Source organism: Lipotes vexillifer, unplaced genomic scaffold, assembly GCF_000442215.2.
Source record: "Lipotes vexillifer unplaced genomic scaffold, Lipotes_vexillifer_v1.1 scaffold687, whole genome shotgun sequence".
Classification (NCBI taxonomy): Eukaryota; Metazoa; Chordata; class Mammalia; order Artiodactyla; family Lipotidae; genus Lipotes; species Lipotes vexillifer.
Genome location: NW_006782674.1, coordinates 565,316 through 583,122, shown reverse-complemented (window position 1 = coordinate 583,122; position 17,807 = coordinate 565,316). Strand labels below are relative to the sequence as shown.

General features: G+C 51.1%; 1 protein-coding gene across 3 annotated transcripts in view; it reads left to right on the top strand.

Moving 5' to 3' along the window:
- Positions 1-17,807, top strand: part of PLXNA4 (plexin A4) — a 382,796-nt gene that overhangs the window by 287,133 nt on the left and 77,856 nt on the right. For all 3 annotated transcript variants that reach the window (XM_007455355.1, XM_007455356.1, XM_007455357.1), the window contains 4 exons: positions 4,155-4,278; positions 5,020-5,173; positions 6,405-6,504; positions 8,913-9,027. In XM_007455355.1, coding sequence (XP_007455417.1) covers positions 4,155-4,278; positions 5,020-5,173; positions 6,405-6,504; positions 8,913-9,027 — 493 coding nt within the window. The remainder of the gene's footprint in view (positions 1-4,154; positions 4,279-5,019; positions 5,174-6,404; positions 6,505-8,912; positions 9,028-17,807) is intronic.

The following is a 17,807-nucleotide window of genomic DNA, read 5'->3' as shown; positions in this document are numbered from 1 at the left end:
TCTTTCCCTCTCCCTCACCCCCTTCCTTTCTCCATTCCTCTCCCTTCTAATTTTCCACTTGGCTGGGAATTCTCCAGCAGTGAAAGTTCAGGCTTAGGGGAGGCGGTGGTAGCTGCTTCTTTAGAGAAGATAATCTCATTGGAACCACTGAGTTGAATAATAACCCCTCCAGGGGCCAGGGCCTTTGTCCCCAAGGGCTTTTAGCACCTCTGAACTGGAGCTGGAGGACCAACTGCAGAGAAAGTGGAGGGAGAAGGGGAGGGAAGAAGAGCCTAGGGGGGCCAGACTCCCGTTCTGGGGCCCGGGCTGTGTTCCTGGAGCCTGCTTCCTGCTGGCCACCTGCAGCTCTGCGTTTCCTGGGGGTGGCAATGGTGCTGGCAGGGATGAATGTCTGGAAACTCAAAGCCATATAGCATGCGCTATTTGAGTCCTGCCTGGAAAATGGATGAAGCAGGGTCTTCCACCATGTCCAGGGTGTCCCCACAGTGGATTGCAAGGACGTGCTTTCGGAAGTACCTGGAGCCCCTTTGAAGGAAACATCTAAGCCCCCCGACCCAGGGGTCATGAATTAACCCTTTGCACGTTCCCTAGCTCTTGCCTGACCTAATGGAAAATCATAGTCCCAGAAGAGCAGGAGGCCGTTACCCTGACAGACCCTCTAAGAACTCAGAAGGAATCCATTCTTCCCTTACATTTTCCTATCACTTCGAAGGTCAGTTGTCTGTGCTTTTGAACATTTGCAGCTTCCGCCCTCATGGGCCCTGAGGGATAGTAGAAATGTCAAAACATCCCTGACACTGACCTTAAACTTGACTTTCCACAAAGAGAGCTGAGTTCTCGACACCCTTTGACAGCTAGGAAGAAAGCAGAGCTACAGCCCAGACGACTCTTTTCCTCTTTGCTCCCTCCTGCCATCTGGGGCTCCGCCTCCGCCATCAAGAGGAAAAGTGCTGCAGCCATTGCTGTCTTTTCATCTTTGATTTGCCCCATGGTCCAGTCTGGGAGGAGATCTGTGCTTCTGCATCAGCTGCAGTTTGGAGGGGTTGGGTGGGAAAGCAGAGGAGGGATGGGGTAATACTAGGTTTTGTGGAGGGCTTATTGTGTATGAGCTATGCTCTGTTCTAAATGCTTTACTTGCATCATCTTTTAACCCTCATGATAACCCTATTAGGTAGGTACTATTTTGTTCCCATTTTATAGATGAGAAAACTGAGGCAGCAAAGAGGTTAAGTAATTTGCCCAAGATTACACAGTTAGATAGGCTGTTTAAAATTGTAAGCCACAGGTGGCTTCCCTGGTAAGACCTAAATCTGCAGGAGATGATACCTGTTTAGTTGTGGGCTCTCGGGAGCCATGGAAAGATGCAGCCTCATGAACTCTGGGAGCAGCAAACCGTGCAGATAGACTTTGTCTTGAGATCCCTCCGCCAAGTTCCTTTGTACCTCCTGCAAGAGAGAAGGAGTTGCCTCTTTTCTATCTGGACTCTGTTTGGTAACTTCAGGTGATGTTTGGGCTGAAAGCAGCTTCATTTTTCCTCTCTGCGTAATTTAATCAAAGACATTTTTCAGATCTACTGATTGCTCTTGGAAATAGGAACTTCAAAGTTGGGGAGTCAGTGAATAATTGAAGTCTGTACCAGCTCTCTGGGTCTGCTGTTAATGGGAGTAATAACACTATTAATAGTGATGTCAGTGCAGACACCCTGGAAAAGTCCATAACATTAGCTTAATGGCCAGAGGTAATGAAGTCCTCGCAGAGGAGCTAGCCTGGTAAATTAACTTCCCAGACTTTTAGGCAGATGCCCTTGTTGTCATGGGTCTGCTAGAACAGCCTGAGGGTGCCTTGGAGACAACCACACTCACATCTGACCTTTCACCCTTGGGATGAGATTCCTGGACGGGTCCTGGAGAATTCACAAGTCTCAGTAATATTCACAGTGTTTCCAGTGAGGCAAAAACAGCGATTAGCATAGAGAAGAAGGTTGAGAGGACATTTTTAAATTGCCGCAAGCACAGAAGGGGACGTCAGGATGGCAAGGAAAATGGGTTCGGTCTAGAAGCTTCAGGGAGGTAGAGCTCAGTGGGTGAGAATGGAGGCTCCAGAGTCCATCTGTGTTCATACAGACTCCCTCTGATTAGCTGATGACCTTGAACAAGTGACTAACTGCTCTCTGTAGTTTCCTGATCTGTAAGGTGGGGTTTAAAATGGTTACCTACCTCCCATCATCGCTGGGAGACCTCAGTGACATAAACTGTAAGCCCCTTATCACAGTGCCCAGTAAGAGCTCAGTGACTAGTAGCCATGATTATTTTATTCAGAATTGTGTTTTACTTCTGTATTACACATCCACTTCACTCCAAGGTCATCCTTTCTGTCCATATCTCCCCTTTCTTCCTTTAGTCCACTCCTTCAGTGATTTCTCAGCTAAATTCTCCTCTCAGACCCTCCACTATTAGGCCGTCCCTCCCACCGAGGCCAAGATGCAGTCTCATGAACTCCGGCAGCAGCAAACCATGCAGATGGACCTTGTCTTGAGATCCCTCAACTAAGTTCCTTTGTACCCACTGCAAGAGAGAAGGAGTTGCCTCTTTTCTACCTGGACTCTATTTGGTAACTCCAGGTGATGTGGATGACATACTTCTTTCCCCATGGCTGGGAGGAGAGGCCCCCGCAGGTTTCCTCTGTGCCTTGAGAGTCACCCCGAGAGCAGCTCAGGGTATCCAGGTGCCCCTCTCCCCTCACCTTTTACCCTACCCCTCACCCGTCTGCTTCTTGAGACAGAGGTTCCCTTCCATATCCCTGGCTGTTCCCTTCCCTACTCAGCTCTTTGCCTGGTGCTTCCTCCGCTCCTGCAACAGCCCCTGACATCCTCCCTTCTCGGCAGAGTCTCTCCTCTTCAACCAAAAGAGATCAGCACTCAGGAGGGATTTCCCTGCAGTCCCATCTTACCTCAACATGTCCCTCTGAGGACCCTGCTTTCCCTCACTGCCACCCCACAGCAGAATCAGTAGCCCAGAGGTTCCAAATCATGGCCACTCCGCAGCTCCATGTTCACCAGGCTTATCCAGCTTGGATTAAATACTGTTCCCTGAAAGTCAAATACCTCCGAGCAGTCAACTCCCACTGGAAGGCAGGGCAAGCCCTGGCCCCGGCTGAGAGCTTAAGTGCCTTCCCCTATGTGTGATGCATGCATTTGGGTGACCACCCTGACTTTTACGTGCATCTTTCACAAGCCCCCATCAGTTACGACCGTAAGATCCCAGGTCACCTGGATGTGATCCACTGATGACAAGGCACACTTTGAACGATAATAGGACACGGACACTAGGCAATAGCGAACCTTCTACAGCAGTGATGCTGGGCCATGGAGCTGGGATTCGGATCCAACGCAGCCTGGCTCCAGAGCGTGCTCTGAACTTCTACCCTCGGCAACTTTGATGCCTCCTCCCCTCCCTCCTGCCCGCCTACGTTTACCTTCTGTCTGCTGGGCAGGAGATATGCAGGGGATTCCAAAGTAAGTCAGGCATAGTTTCTTCTTTTGAGAAGTTCACACTTGGTAGGAGAGGGCTGCGCTTAGCCTAATAATTGTCATATAGTCTAAGAAGTTCTAGACGGTGGGAAACACCAAAGTGCTCTTAACTTTGCCCGGGGTGGGAGTGGGTTGGTGGGAAGATGCATTATAGTTGAACCATGTCTAGAGGGACAGGTAGAAGTTGGAATGGGGAAAAATGTGGCGAGAGGACAGTGCAGACAGAGGAGCTGGCGTGCACAAAGCCGAGGAAATCGGAAAGAGGAGATGCGTGGAGAGAACAGTCTCGGTTTGCGAAGCGGGGGGGAGGGGGCTGAGGCTGAGTGGGGAGGGGGAATAGACAGGACTTCCAGCTCTTTCTGTGACTGAGGAGGCCCTGAGGGCACTCTGGGGCGACTCTCGGGGTTTCGCATGTGACAACCAGTGATTGGAATTACCTTCTTTTCCAGTTTGGGCTTGATGGGGGAGGACCAAGCTGGAGGAAGGAAACTAGAAGGTTAGTCCTGGGCACGCTCAGTTCGGACATGTCCTAGGAGCCGCTGGCAATGCCTGACCTCCGCGCCGGCCCCTCGCTGGACCCGCGGTCTCCTCCTGAGTCCCTGATCAGTCGCTCTGTCCTTCCCAGATGCACCCGGAAGGAGCGCTGTGAGCGGTCCAGAGAACCCCGCAGGTTTGCCTCTGAGATGAAGCAGTGTGTCCGGCTGACCGTCCATCCCAGCAACATCTCTGTCTCTCAGTACAACGTCCTGGTAAGGCCGTGGGGCCGGGACCCAGGGACGGCGGAAGAGCCCCCCCCCCCCACCCCCCGCCCAAAAGGGCCTCAGCCCAACACCCCTCAGGAGGGCTGGGCCTAGCTGGCCAGCAAGCCCGCTCCAGAGCAGGGCAGGGGTGTTAGAGAATGTGTCCCCGGGGATGGAAGATGGGGACGTTTGCAGGACTATCGGGGAAGAGGCTTTATGCGCAAGGGGTAGAAAGACAGGGAAAACTGACACCAGAAATGACTGGAAGAGTGACCAAGAGAGGGAAAATGTTGGGAGCTCTATCCTTGTCCTTGAGATGGGAAAGATGTATATGCAGAGGGAGAAAAGGGGGCGGTGGCGCCCATGTTCTTGCTGGGCGCCTGGTGGTTGGTGTTGCCATTTTCCAAAGTTGGGGATAACGGAGGGGAGCCTGACCAGCAGTTCCTCGGGGCCTCCGTCCTGCCCAGGGCCTCTCTCCACCTACAGATCCCCTAAACGTTCTGTTTCCTGGGGCCAAATCCATTCAGATGCTTATTTCTTTTGTCTCTGTCTCTTACCATCCCACCACCTTCTCTATCCTCTCCTGTCATAAATTGGGTCTCTTCTTCTGTATGTCAATATTGCCTCATGCTTTTCTTTCTTCTCTTTCTCTCTGATCTCTCTTGCTCTCCCTCTTTCTTCCTTTATTCCATACCTTCTTTTTCCCATGTCTCTCTCCTCCTCTCTCTCCCGCTGCCTGGCTGTTCACAGCTGGTCCTGGAGACATACAATGTCCCAGAGCTGTCAGCTGGTGTCAGCTGCACCTTCGAGGACCTGTCAGAGATGGACGGGCTGGTGGTAGGCAGTCAGATCCAGTGCCACTCCCCAGCAGCCAAGGAGGTGCCCCGGATCATCACGGAGAACGGTGAGTGGTCCCCAGAGGCAAAGCGGGGTGGCAAGTCCTTCCTCCCACCACCTGGATGATGAGAACTCAGGACAGACACGCGGGATCGAGGGAGCGCACAGGAGGGGAGGGTCAGAGGAAGCGGCGTGCTTTGGTAGGGGTGTCACAGGAAGAGGGGGATGGAGTGTCCCTCCGCTGCCTTTGGAATTGAAACCAGGTGAGCATCCAGGAGTCAACCTCACCCTGGGTGGGGAGCGGTGCCAAGAGGGCGGGAGAGGGAAAGGCCAGCACAGTGGCAGAGTGTGCCGGTCAAGTTCAGAGGTCATGCTGGAGCATGAGAGGGCTGGCATGGAGGGGCACGGGAGGAGGGATGGGGTGCAGGGGTCATCTGCTTCCTTACCCCCTGCCTGCACTGCTGGGTCTCTGACCCTGAACCGTTGCCCCCCACCCCCACCCCCGCCCCACCTCCCCGGAGATTCCTGTTGCTGGCCGGCTGCCACGAGAAGGACAGAGTAGACGGAGGCCCAGCGATGAGATGGACAGGCCGGCCTGGGCAGCCTGATTCCATGTTGGCCCTCCCATTTGGGCTTGTCACATTTGTTCTGAGCTGATTGATTAATGAGCCTCTCAGGGAAGGCACAGAGCAAGGGGCCTGGGGTCAGGGCTGTGAATTAAACATGGGCCCCAGCTCCTCCCTGGTGCCAGCTGAGGATTCCAGGGATGTCTGCTCGAATGGAGCCCACCAGAGGAGGGGGTGTCCTTACAGAGATGGGGAACGAGCTCGTGAGTGCTCACACACCTACATGTAAAACCTCTGGCATAATTTGTGGCAGCATTGCCAAGAGTCTACGTGTTTCTCCTGGTAGCTAATCAATGTGTGTGTTTGTAATTCTGTGAGGGCTGCATGGACATCATGTATGTGAATGCACATTTGAATACCTGTCAGAGTGTGTGTGTGTGTGTGTGTGTGTGTGTGTGTGTGTGTGTGTGTGTAAAGGACCTGGTGAGCAAATGAGAGGTGGGTGCCCGGAATACAGTGTGCAAGGAGAAATAGACCAGAATCACCCTCTGCAGCTGTTCTTGGGGTTGTCCTGGGACCGGGCCCGACTGAATCCAAATCCGGTTAGAGCTGAGCACACCCCCTGGAGAGTGGGCTCCCCTTTGCCAGGGTGCATTACTCTCAGTGGGACCCGACACGGGGCAGTGGCCGTCCCCCACCCCACCTCCACCTCATGGCCGGCTCCGCCCACAGGGGACCACCATGTCGTCCAGCTGCAGCTCAAGTCGAAGGAGACAGGCATGACCTTTGCCAGCACCAGCTTTGTATTCTACAACTGCAGCGTCCACAATTCGTAAGTGCCCCTCCAGCCTCACTCAGCTCCCTGTTTCTGGGGTCAGAGTTCGTCCAAAGATAGAAGACCCCACCACCTTCCCAAGGACTTACCATCTAGAGGCCCTGTAAGGCGACCTCCTTCAGCCCCAGAAGGAGAGAGACTCCCTCCTCTGGCGCCCACAGGGTTAATGGGAAGAGGCTGGAACGGGCAGCGTGATAACCTGTGGGCTGGGGAACTCCAAGTCCCTAGCCCTTACATCTTCTCTGGCATAAGTCTGCTAACGTGATTCACTTTCCACCATCTGTTGAGGAGGGGGGTGCTTATTACCTGAAGAACAGAGCAGCCAGCACCCCAGGTGAGAAGAGGGGTCTGGGGAGGGAGAGAAGGCCCCACGTGTGTCCAGGCAGTGGTCCAACAAGTCACCTGAATGAACGACAGTCCCCTGCAGGCTGGGTCGGGACTCAGGCTGGCAACGGTCAGAGGTGGGCTTCTAGCTCTGGCTCCGGCTCCAGCTCTGGCTCTGTTTGACTGAAGCCTCCACTTCCCGGGGGATGCCACAGATGATGGAGGCTTGGGCTCTGGAGTCAGACCAGCTAGGAAAAGTAACCCTTCTGTGCCCCAGTATCCTCTGTAAATGAGGAAATAGTAGTCCTCCTCCTGGGACGTCACCCAGATATTTAACAGCTGACATGGCAAGGGCACGGTCCCCTCGGCTGGGACATCGCTGCTTGCTGCCTGCTCATCAGCCCTGCTCAGCCCACAGGATGGCTGCGAGGGCTAGAAGAGCTATTACAAAGAGAGCGGTTAGAGCCATATCTGGCCGACTGTTTAGGCACTGTACATTTTACTGGTACTATATTATTATTTCCTCTCCAAAATGATGGGCCTGGATAATACTGAGAAGGTACAAACCTGTTTTTCACCATAGAAACCTTTCTTCAACCAAAATTAGGTATGAAAGCCCAATATACAAAATAGATGGAAGCAGGAGATGGTTGAGGGTCGAGGGGACCTGGAACCCTTCTGTCTAGGAGCCCCACACATCTCACACAGTCTCCAAAGAAGCTCCACGGAACCCCCAGGGTTCCATAGAGCACAGTTTGAAAGCCATAGAACCTGATCTCAAAAAGCTTTGCTTGCTTTAATATAATGTTCTGTTTTCTTCTCCATATAGGACAAGCTAGCTAACATAACCATAGATATTTGGGACTCTAGGCTGGTAGGCTCTGTCTGGTTATGTCTGTGGGTCCAGAGCTGTGGCTCTCTTTGGCACCCCAAGTAAGAGGCAGCCAGTCCTCCCGGCCAAATTGCTTCGACATTGGAATTCTCTTCCTGCTTCTTCCCACAGAGCTTGCCATGTCTTTACCACGTGGTGACCTAATCCCTCACTCCCCTTTTGCCCCTCTAAGAAAGTAGAATAGGAAGATGAAATCATATTTGAAGTTTCCATTCAGTCCATAAAATGATTTTAAGCATCCTATATGCAAGACAGTGTGTTACTCATTAGACAGGAGGATCAAAAATTAATAAGATGCAAAGACTCGACCTCTACCCCCCAAGAATCATGGCCTAGTGGACCAGTGGATGAACAGGACAATGAATAAGTAAAATATAATACAACAAGACCAGTACTTTTCCAGAGACAGAAACAACAGGATGAATAGGATGAGGGCCCCAATGAGACCAACTCTCCGTTGGTCAAAGAAGGAAGAGGAAATGATGAGGTAGAGGAAATGTTACTCCAGGTAGAAGGACAGCATGGGGAGAGCATGGCCTGTTCTTGGCTGAAGCACCAGACACACGTGGGGACAGTGGATCTAGACACCACAGAGGCCTTGGCCTGAATGGCAAGGCATTTGGGTTCGACCCTTTGGAAGAAGGGAACCATGTTGGGTTTTAAACAGGAAGTAGCTTTTATAAAGTTTCCTGTGAATGGTGAGTAGAGGTAGGGTTGCCAACTCTGCCCATCACACTGAGGGGGTAGCCTCAGGACCTTCCTCTGCAAAGGTGTGTCCGTGTGGGTCCTTGTCAGCAGAGACCCTGGAGTCAATTTGAATTAAAAGTCAATTTCACTGTTAGTCCTAACTCTTATGGGTTCTCTGGATGAGCCCCTCTACCCCAGACTTCATTGTTTCCCAATTCAGCAAAAGAGGGCGCCATCCTATAAAAATGGAGGGTGGTTGATGAGGCTCTTGGGGGATCGGGGTTGTCAGCTACCTGAGTGCGGGCGGAGGCCAGAGACTCTTGGCTTCCTGAGGACTTGGAGAGAAAAGGGATGGATTTTTACAAGATCTACTCTTCCTGAGTGTTTGGCGGTGGTTTCTCCTACTATGAAAACATGTTTTGCTAGGCCCTAGAGTCCTAGGCTTTCTGCTTTTGGTTCATGCAGGTTCTGTGACGTGTGCCTCTTCCTCCTCTGTGCCCAGGTGCCTGTCCTGCGTGGAGAGCCCATACCGCTGCCACTGGTGTAAATACCGGCATGTCTGCACCCATGACCCCAAGACTTGCTCCTTCCAGGAAGGCCGGGTGAGGCTGCCTGAGGTAGGTCCCGCAGCCAGAGCCGTGAGTGCTGCTTTCTGTGAGCGTGGGGCACGCAGGTAGGTCTTCCCTTAAGAAGAGAAAACAAAGGCAAATCCCGCAGGACCACCCCCTTGCTCCCCAAGCCCGACTCTTAAGGGACCACTTCACAAAAGCAGTAAATAAGCAAAGCTGTGAGCTCTGGGTCAGTCCTGGGGGTTCAGTTACCAGACAGAGGCGCATTCCAGGTCACTCCGTCCAGCAGGACCCTCTACACACCAGATGAGTTCCAGAACAATCCCAGAGAGGTGTGTGTGTGTGTGTGTGTGTGTGTGTGTGTGTGTGTGTCCTAGAAATAATTGTAAGTACACAGCAGGACTGTGTACAGACTGCTCAGCGGTCCCTCAGAGCACTGTCCACAGAGCAGAACTGAGATCAAAGAAGTCAAGTTGAGTAAAACGGAGAGAAAGATAAGAATAAGAGGGTGGTCACTAACCTGAGGGTGGTTTTCAAAGTGTGGTCCCCAAATCAGCAGCATCAGCATCTTCATCACCTGGGACCTTGTCAGAGATGTAAAATGTCCCTCCCCATCCTCTCCGCCAGCTGGATGACCCCTCGGGGCTGCGGTCAGCACTGTGCGATTCTGCTGCACAGTCCAGTCTGCAAATCACTGACACGGAGTCAGCCTCCGTGGCTAAGACACTGTTTCTGTTCCGTCCTGATCTTTAGTCTTATCCCTGAAAACTCTTCATCACCATAATAGAAATACTCTATGCCTATGTTGCTTCCTCTCTGAGATTGTAAGTTTATGGGCAAAGACCTCAAGGATAATGGGCGTAAACACATTTTGGAAAAGTCTGCTGTTGTTCAAACATTATGGTGCTTGTGTGACTCCAGCCGTTGGGCCAGTAGTTCTGAACAGAGTGGTTTAGAATGCTGTTGCTGAGAATAGGAAGATAGAGAGGTGATATATCTATATCTATATCTATATCTATATCTATATCTATATCTATATCTATCTATATCTGTATCGTGTTGGTTAGACCCCACTGAATGCAAGGACAGGGCACTCTCTCGGCCAACGCTGGACTCAGGCTCCAACGTCTCTCCTACCCCCAAGTCTTGCACCTACCTTCCAGCCCCCTTCACACAGCCCCGCAGGTGTCATAACCATGTGGCAAAGCCATAACTGAGAGCAGGGAACTGTCCAGGTGCAGAAAGCATAAGGGCTGTTAGGGGGACTGGATGGGGCGTGGTGAGAACAGAGAGACCCACCCCCAGACTCCCACTAGGAACCCTACTAGGAACCCTAACTTAGGCCAAACCCTTAATGGCAGGAGGGAAGCTGTCTTGTCTCTGAAAGGGAGGAGCAAAGGACACCTCACCACCAGCATCTGCTGCGTTGAGCTCTCCTCACCCAGGAAAAATGACTGAAGTGTGTCTGGCAATGAGAAATTTCCAGGCCCAGATCCCACTTTCCCAAGCTCTGGTGGCTGAGCAGGAGTTCTCGGGGTAGAGAATGGGCAGAGCAGTCCTTTGCAGAGGGAAAGGCAAGGAATGGTGAGGTTGTCAAGGGGAGAGAACGCTCCCAATTGGGTGGCGGGGACAAGAGGGGCAAAAAAGACAGGAAAAGCAGAAATTTGAGAACCTCATTCAAGGTAATTAAATGATTAGGAGCCTTTGAAATCCACCAGATACCTCAGGTGTCTCTGCTTTCCTTTTATTCTTGGGCCTCTCCACACAGGAAATCCCTGCTAGATACACCAGCCTGGAAAGCTGGAGAGAGCCTGAGAACCTCTTTCTTTCTGCTCCCATCAAGTCACTTGTAGGTTTCAGACCAGAACAAGAAGAGGCTGTGGAAGTCTCTAGACACAGGCCCTCTGCCTGTGCGTTGGGGTCTGTCTGTGGCTGGGAACGGCTGCTCTGAATTTGTAATCCGAAAAAGAGACCCAGACCTAGATTATCCCTTCATAGGGAAAGGGAGAAAAGGGGTTATGTCTTGGCTTTAAGTAGGAATGTGAATCTAATTTTTAATGTGTCAATTCTCTGCTTCTTTTTTTTTTTAACTAAGACAAAGTGGAGTTAAAGCTAATAGGACAGACAGGGGTCTGACAGCCGAGGGGCACACCTCGGCATGAAGACCGTGATGAAAGGCTGTACATTCTTGGGACTTCCCTGGTGGTCCAGCAGTTGAGACTTGGAGCCCCCAGTGCAGGGGGCCTGGGTTCAGTCCCTGGTTGGGGAGCTAGATCCTGCACGCATGCTGCAACTAAGAGCCCACACGCGCAACTAAAAGATCCCGCGTGCCCCAACTAAGACCTGGCGCAGCCAAACAAATAAATAAAAAAAATATTTTTTAAAAAAGAAATTTAAAAGAAGGCTATCCATTCTCCTCAATCCCGGGCCTTTGTCTTGGGGTGCAGGGTCAGAAGCAGAAGAAGGGCTGGTTGACCCACCCAACCAGGGGCTAAGAGCCCAGGAAGCACCTCTTCTTATGTTGTTCAGAAACCTACAAGTAACTTGATGGCAGTGGAGACAAAGAGGTTCTCAGGCTCTCTCCAGCTTTCCAGGCTGGTGTATCTGGCAGGGATTTCATGTGTGGAGAGGCCCGAGAATAAAATGAAAACAGAGACAGCTGAGCTCGCTGGTGGATCTCAAAGGCCCCTAATCATTTCATTACCTTGAAGGAGGTTTTCAAATTTCTGCTTCTTCTGTCTTGTTTGCCCCTCTTGTCCCAACTTTCTTTCTTTTAAACATGTAAAAGCAGCTGGCATCTGCTGCTCAGAAAGAGGAAAAAAACCTAGAAAAGAATAAAACAATAGCCCACCACGTTTGCCAGTGCAATTCAGGGATCTCCATACAAGAATAATGTCTTCAAGTGCCCAGACTGCAAGCCAGGCACAGCACCCATGTGTACCTGGTGGTGGCAGAGGTCACTGGGGATTCACAGAACCTCAGAGGGTGTGGTGCCAGGGTCCCCAGAAGAGGAAGAAGCCTGGAGGAACGTGACGGATGGAGGGATGTGAAGGACAAACCCACCGCTGTGGCCCCCCCGCCAACTCTTTCCATTTTACATGAGCCCTTTTACTGGGAGCCTGGCAAGCCATCACAGTGACAGGTATCTTGGAATCGCCATGCCTCCCTTATCATTTCACTGAGTGGAATTAACTTTAGCTTCTCTTTTTCTTGGATGCTTATTTATTGTAACAGAAGGAAGTCTTTTTTTTTTTTTTTTTGTGGTACACGGGGCTCTCACTGCTGTGGCCTCTCCCGTTGCGGAGCACAGGCTCCGGATGCGCAGGCTCAGCGGCCATGGCTCACGGGCCCAGCCGCTCCGCGGCATGTGGGATCCTCCCGGACCGGGGCCCGAACCCGTGTCCCCTGCATCGGCAGGCGGACTCTCAACCACTGCGCCACCAGGGAAGCCCGAGAAGGAAGTCTTAAGGCTGTACTCCTGGTCCACAGTTGGAGGCTGCATTCCACCCAGCTCAATAATGGACCATTTTGAATATAACACAGAGGAGAGGCCAGAGTCGACCACCTCATGATGGTTGTTGTAGCAGCGTCTTCCTGGAGATAAGGGGAAAAGAAGTAAATACATATTTGTGGACTGTTGGCTGAGTCCAGCCATTGCAGGTCAGCAGAAGAAGGTCATATTGTCCTCAGAGCTTAAAAATAAAGCCCTGGCTGCTAACAGAAATATAATGATCTTTTTTTAATGTCGTTGCTTTGTTTTCTATATTTTTGTTTCTGGGAAGAGCTGGTAACAGGAATAAGGGGTAACAAAGAAAATTACACCTCTGGAAGGTGACTTTGTAGAAGCCCCAGGCACAAGTGTCCCCTCTCCATGCCAGGGGAAGAGCTTATTCATGGCATGATACTCTGTAGCATTGTTACAGGTCACCTCTCATCCTACATTACCCACTTCTTGAACATTTCCCATATGCGGGGCATTGTGGGAGGTTTAAAGGTGTGTAAGGGATCTGTAGATCTGTATTTAGAGATGTGTAAAATGGGACCATTGGTCCACATGATTGCTGAAGTTCTGTAATTACCAGTGGAAATAATCTGGAGAGCACCAAAGAGAAATCCACGCCCAAGAAGTGGTCTTACTGGGTGACTGTCCAAGTGTGGCCCAGGTCTCCCAATTCTGCCCAATAGGGGGGCTCACACAGTCTCAGGCCTGGAGCTCCCCTGGACTTCCAGACCCAGACTCACCCTGGGAATGAAGGGGAGACCCAGGCCCAGCGATTCTCTGGAAGTCCCTAGGTTTTCATTTGCTTTCAACCTTTGAGTGTGGGGATGCAGACAGAGGCCTTTTGTTAGCCAAGAGGGAGGCTGCCAGGTGGCCCTTCAACTCCCCAGCAGCATCCTGTATCCCTAGGAAGGCTTTCATCCGGGCGTCTTCCAGTTTCAACACTGGCTTTGTTGACTATCACCAGGCATGTTGAATTACCTCTTTTTTTTCCCCTGAACAAAGAGTGCATTCAGGTGAAGCTATTGGTCTGGAACAGAGAACTGGTCAATCACTGTTGTTATTATATTAATGGCAAGTATTCTCGAGTAATTACAATTATTAGAAATAGAACGCCCAATAACATGTGTTGTTTATAGTCACTATATTCCAGTTACAAGGAATGATTTTGTTTCAACTAATGATGACATTGTGATAACAGCCCTGGGTCTTTAGATCAGCTGCCAGATCCTGGGTACCAAAGAGAAGAGGGAGAGAAAGGCGAGGGAAGGCTGACGTGGGACCACAGAGTCTTTTCAGTCCTGTTCTCCCAGCATCAGCCGAGACTCCTTGCTTCCCACTGGAATGGACTTTCCCCGGGGCAGCCATGCACAGGGCCACGCTCTCACCTCCACCAGGCGGGAGGGACCACTGGTCTCCAAGTGGCTTTGGAATCCCCAGGCTCCTCTGCTAGGTGACCTGAGCCCCCCATCAGACCCACACACTTAATAACAGTGATCCTTGGCGAACAAAGGCGAGCTTCCATGGAAAAGCAAATCCATTGACAAGAATTTATCCTCGCTGGACTATTTTGCTGTTACTTCTCATCTAAACTGAAAAGCAAAGTGAGCTGCGGCTGAAGCTGCATTCTCTGGGCTCCAGGCTGGATGGGCTTTGCGAGGAAGCCGAGGCACATCTGGCGCATTAAATACAGGCTCAAAGAGGAAGTTCCTGCAGCCCCTCTCTTCTTGAAGTTCAACCAGAGTGTTTACTCCAGAGAACAATTGTAAGATCAGAAGAGGCAAAATGAATTCTATTGGATTTCCAAAGCTGTGCTTGAAAGTTTCTCCCCAAATCCCCTACCACCCCGATACCGCTGAGTTGAATCTGTTGCCAGGACGGGTATCAGGAAATCTGCTGATCCCAAGGTCAGTCCTCCCTGGGACTCAAGCGCTGGCAAAGCAGGGAAAGTCCGGGCCCCGGGACAGCTGCTGAAATAAGCCCCATGCCCAGAGACAGGGCAGGCCAAGGGCATTTATCCCCAGCTGGACTTGAAGGAGATCAGGCCAGCCCACCTTGTCAGCAATTCAGCTCCCCTTCTTACGGTCCTCTGGGATCCAACCGGAGGGAGCCAAAGCACCCTTGCCATGCCCTTCACCCTCCTTTGAGAAAACAAAGCCAAACCCCTGTGCGCCACTCCCACTGCAGGTATTCCATTACTGAGTTGCCATCTCTGCACTCAGCTGCACTTTCCATCAATCTCATCTGCCCTTCCCCCACTTAAGATTATGGGTATTTCCTTTTTGTATTATTACTTTGCTCTCTCCATAAACCAACCCATCGTAGATCACGTTAATGGCATAAACTTGGGGAACAGCAAAGAAAATATATGGTGCATTGCATTTTTGTACTGGGCACCATGGGTCTGAGAAGGTGAGTGTAAATTTTGGGGGTTGGTTGCAGCTAGTGCTGACTTGTCTTTGGAATTGATGGGGGCTGAGGTGACATGGGGGGAGGGGTGAACTGCAATTTACTTATCCCTTAGCTGCCCCTCCGTGCTGCCCCTACCCAGCTCCCCCCAGCCTTGCGGTAACAACGGAGAGAATTAGAGCCCTCATCTTGTAAACACACTAGGGACTGTAAATCCACAGCCCACCACCCCCTCCCGAGGAAGCACCAGCCCTGAAGGCAGCTTTTCCTCTCCCAGCTGGGCAGCATTCTTTATGTCGTGTTCAATTATTTAAATATGCAATGAAACCTCTGTATAAAGCAGCCACCGACATGCTGGACGTGGTAGATGGACAGGCATCTTTTTTGCTCTCATATGTTGATACTCCCCCTGCAATTAGCGGTGCTGTCTTTACTTCTGTGTGCATTTCAGTGGAAACCAAAATATGCACAGGGCTAGACGATGGACCTGGAGCCCGCTGGAGCCACTTCTTGAAAGCCAAGACATTTAAAGATCTTCTTGCACCTCAAGCCACCCTTTTCCCCAACCTCAGCCCATTCTCAGGACTGCAGAACATAGCCACGGGCAAAACAGACTCCACGCGCGACTCGAATCTCGTTCTTATTGTATGCATTTGTCTCCACATAATCTTGCTAAATGCAGGTGTTTTCTACCCTCCAAGAACTGGCCCTTTCAAATGATTGTTCAGAGAAATATCTTCCTTGAAAAGAGATGGGCAGTATGTTTTTAAGGAATTCTGTAATGGGGCTAGATCATCATCTGGGGACAAAAGTCAGTAAGATGATGGTGAGAGTGTTTTGCTCATGGTCACTGTGGGAACTGAGATAACTGGTGTGCTTAATTTCTTTCTCGTGGACATGGTGGTGATTATATGTGTTGTGCTATGAAACAAGTTAGCACGTGGCAAAATATGTGTAAGGTGATGGAGGTGGTGGGACATGCACTGCATTGAAACCTTGTACCCCTTGTGCCGTGTTAATTGTGTTAGCTAGAATAACAGTATCATGCACTACCTATGGGAGCCATACCCACCTGTATGACTATGCCAGGTCACAATATACCAGTTATTAAAATACTTCCCTCCTGGTAGGTAAATGGCACTTTCAGGAGACCAACATACCCTGCAAAGACCCCCACCTCCTGCAGCATGCAGTGGTCGATATTTTGAATACCACGCTTTGAGCTAGTTTAGCAGGCATTGTTTACCCCCATTTTAAAGATGGGAAAACTGAGCCTCAGAAAGGTTATATGAGGATGTGTCCCAGGTCATCTACTGGGTTAATATTAGAATTGGGACCATAAAATTCGTGGATTCCAAACCAGCCTCTTCATTTTATGGATGAGGAGACTCAGAGGGTTTGGGAGTGTGCCCAAGGCCACGTGGCTGGCTGGCGAAGGTCCTGTCTCAGAGCACGCGGAACCTTCCAGAAGAGAGGACTGCCATTAGATGAACAGTGAACAGAACTGGGAACTCCCTAGCCATTCCTGTTGTGTTGGGGCACTCAGAGCTGTTGAAATTGTTGGGCTCTGAAGCTTCGAAGGGGTGGATAGGCTGGACCATGAGAATTGATGGGTGTTTATGGAAAAGCACACAGAGGCGGGAGCAGGGGAGACGGATCCTTGGGAAACGAGGTAGGAAAAGGGAGTAGCTGAGGGACCAGGTGCAGACTGAGCCAATGGGGAAGGACGAGGAAAGAACAAACGTTTTTTGAGCACTTGCTCCCTCTGTGCCAGACGTGTTATACATGGTAGTTCATGGACTTCCCCCAGATGACCCTGTAGCGGATGAGGTTTTAATCCCCGTTCGTAGTGAAGCCGAGCAACGTTTAGAGTCCTTTCAAGGCTCAAATTAGCAGGAGGAAGATGGACTTGCACTTATACGTATGGGATTCCCAAACCAGGTTCTTTCTAGTTAAGAAAGCGCAAAGGTGAGGACCACGGCCGAAGTGCTGGGAAACAGGGCCTCAGAGTCATGGAGAAACATGGAAGTCGCTCTGAAATTTCCTGCAAGCATCAGACTCAGAGGTGGTTTTGAACCTGGGATCTCAGCATGAGGCTGGGCAGGGTCTGGAGAGATGGGGTAAGAGGAGGGGGCAGCACGGTGGCAATGGTCCCTTTATGCCTTGTTGTCTAGGGAAAAATTGCCATTTTACATTTCAATTAGGAGGGACACTGGGGTTAGTCAGCAGCACCACCAGAGGAAAATGGGCCCAGCCCAGCCCTGGGCCTCTCCAGTTATTATTAATGAACTTAGTCTCAGAGTGGCCAACCTTTTTATATGCAAACTAGGCCATTATGGGGCCACTGGCAATCAGGACTCACTAGAGAACTCATAACAAGCCTCAGTGAGAATCTTACAGGGGGAAAGAGAGAGGCTTAGCTTCCATCCTGGACCAGAATCGGTTCAGCCCCTAGGCGAGGTTCCAGCTCAACCCAAAGGAGGGTTTCGAAGCCCCCTGGCCCCCAGCTCCTCTCTGGGAAATCCTGGCCCACCATCCCATCCTAAGGTGGTCCTACTGCCAGTAGGAACTTGCCTCTTTGATTAAGAGGAGGAAATATGGCAGGTTGGCGTGGGAGTTCTTCAGCTGCCAGCACATCTGTTGACACTGAACCAGTATTTTTCCTCTCTCTGGCTTGGTTTCTCCTTTGCAAGGTAGAAGGGCTCCTTGGGTTGGTTCAGAGGACTCTCAGACTCAGACACCCTCAGCGTACCATTCTTGAGCTGCCGTATTTTCCTGTGGGACTTGGGGATGAGAGATCCCAGCTCTTCTGCTCTCACTCGCAATGCAACCCTAGACGCAGCTCGTAGCAGGAGGCAGGGTCAGGCTGTGCATGCTTTAGGAGAGGGACAGCTGCCAGGTCCTCGGTGGGGGATGGAAG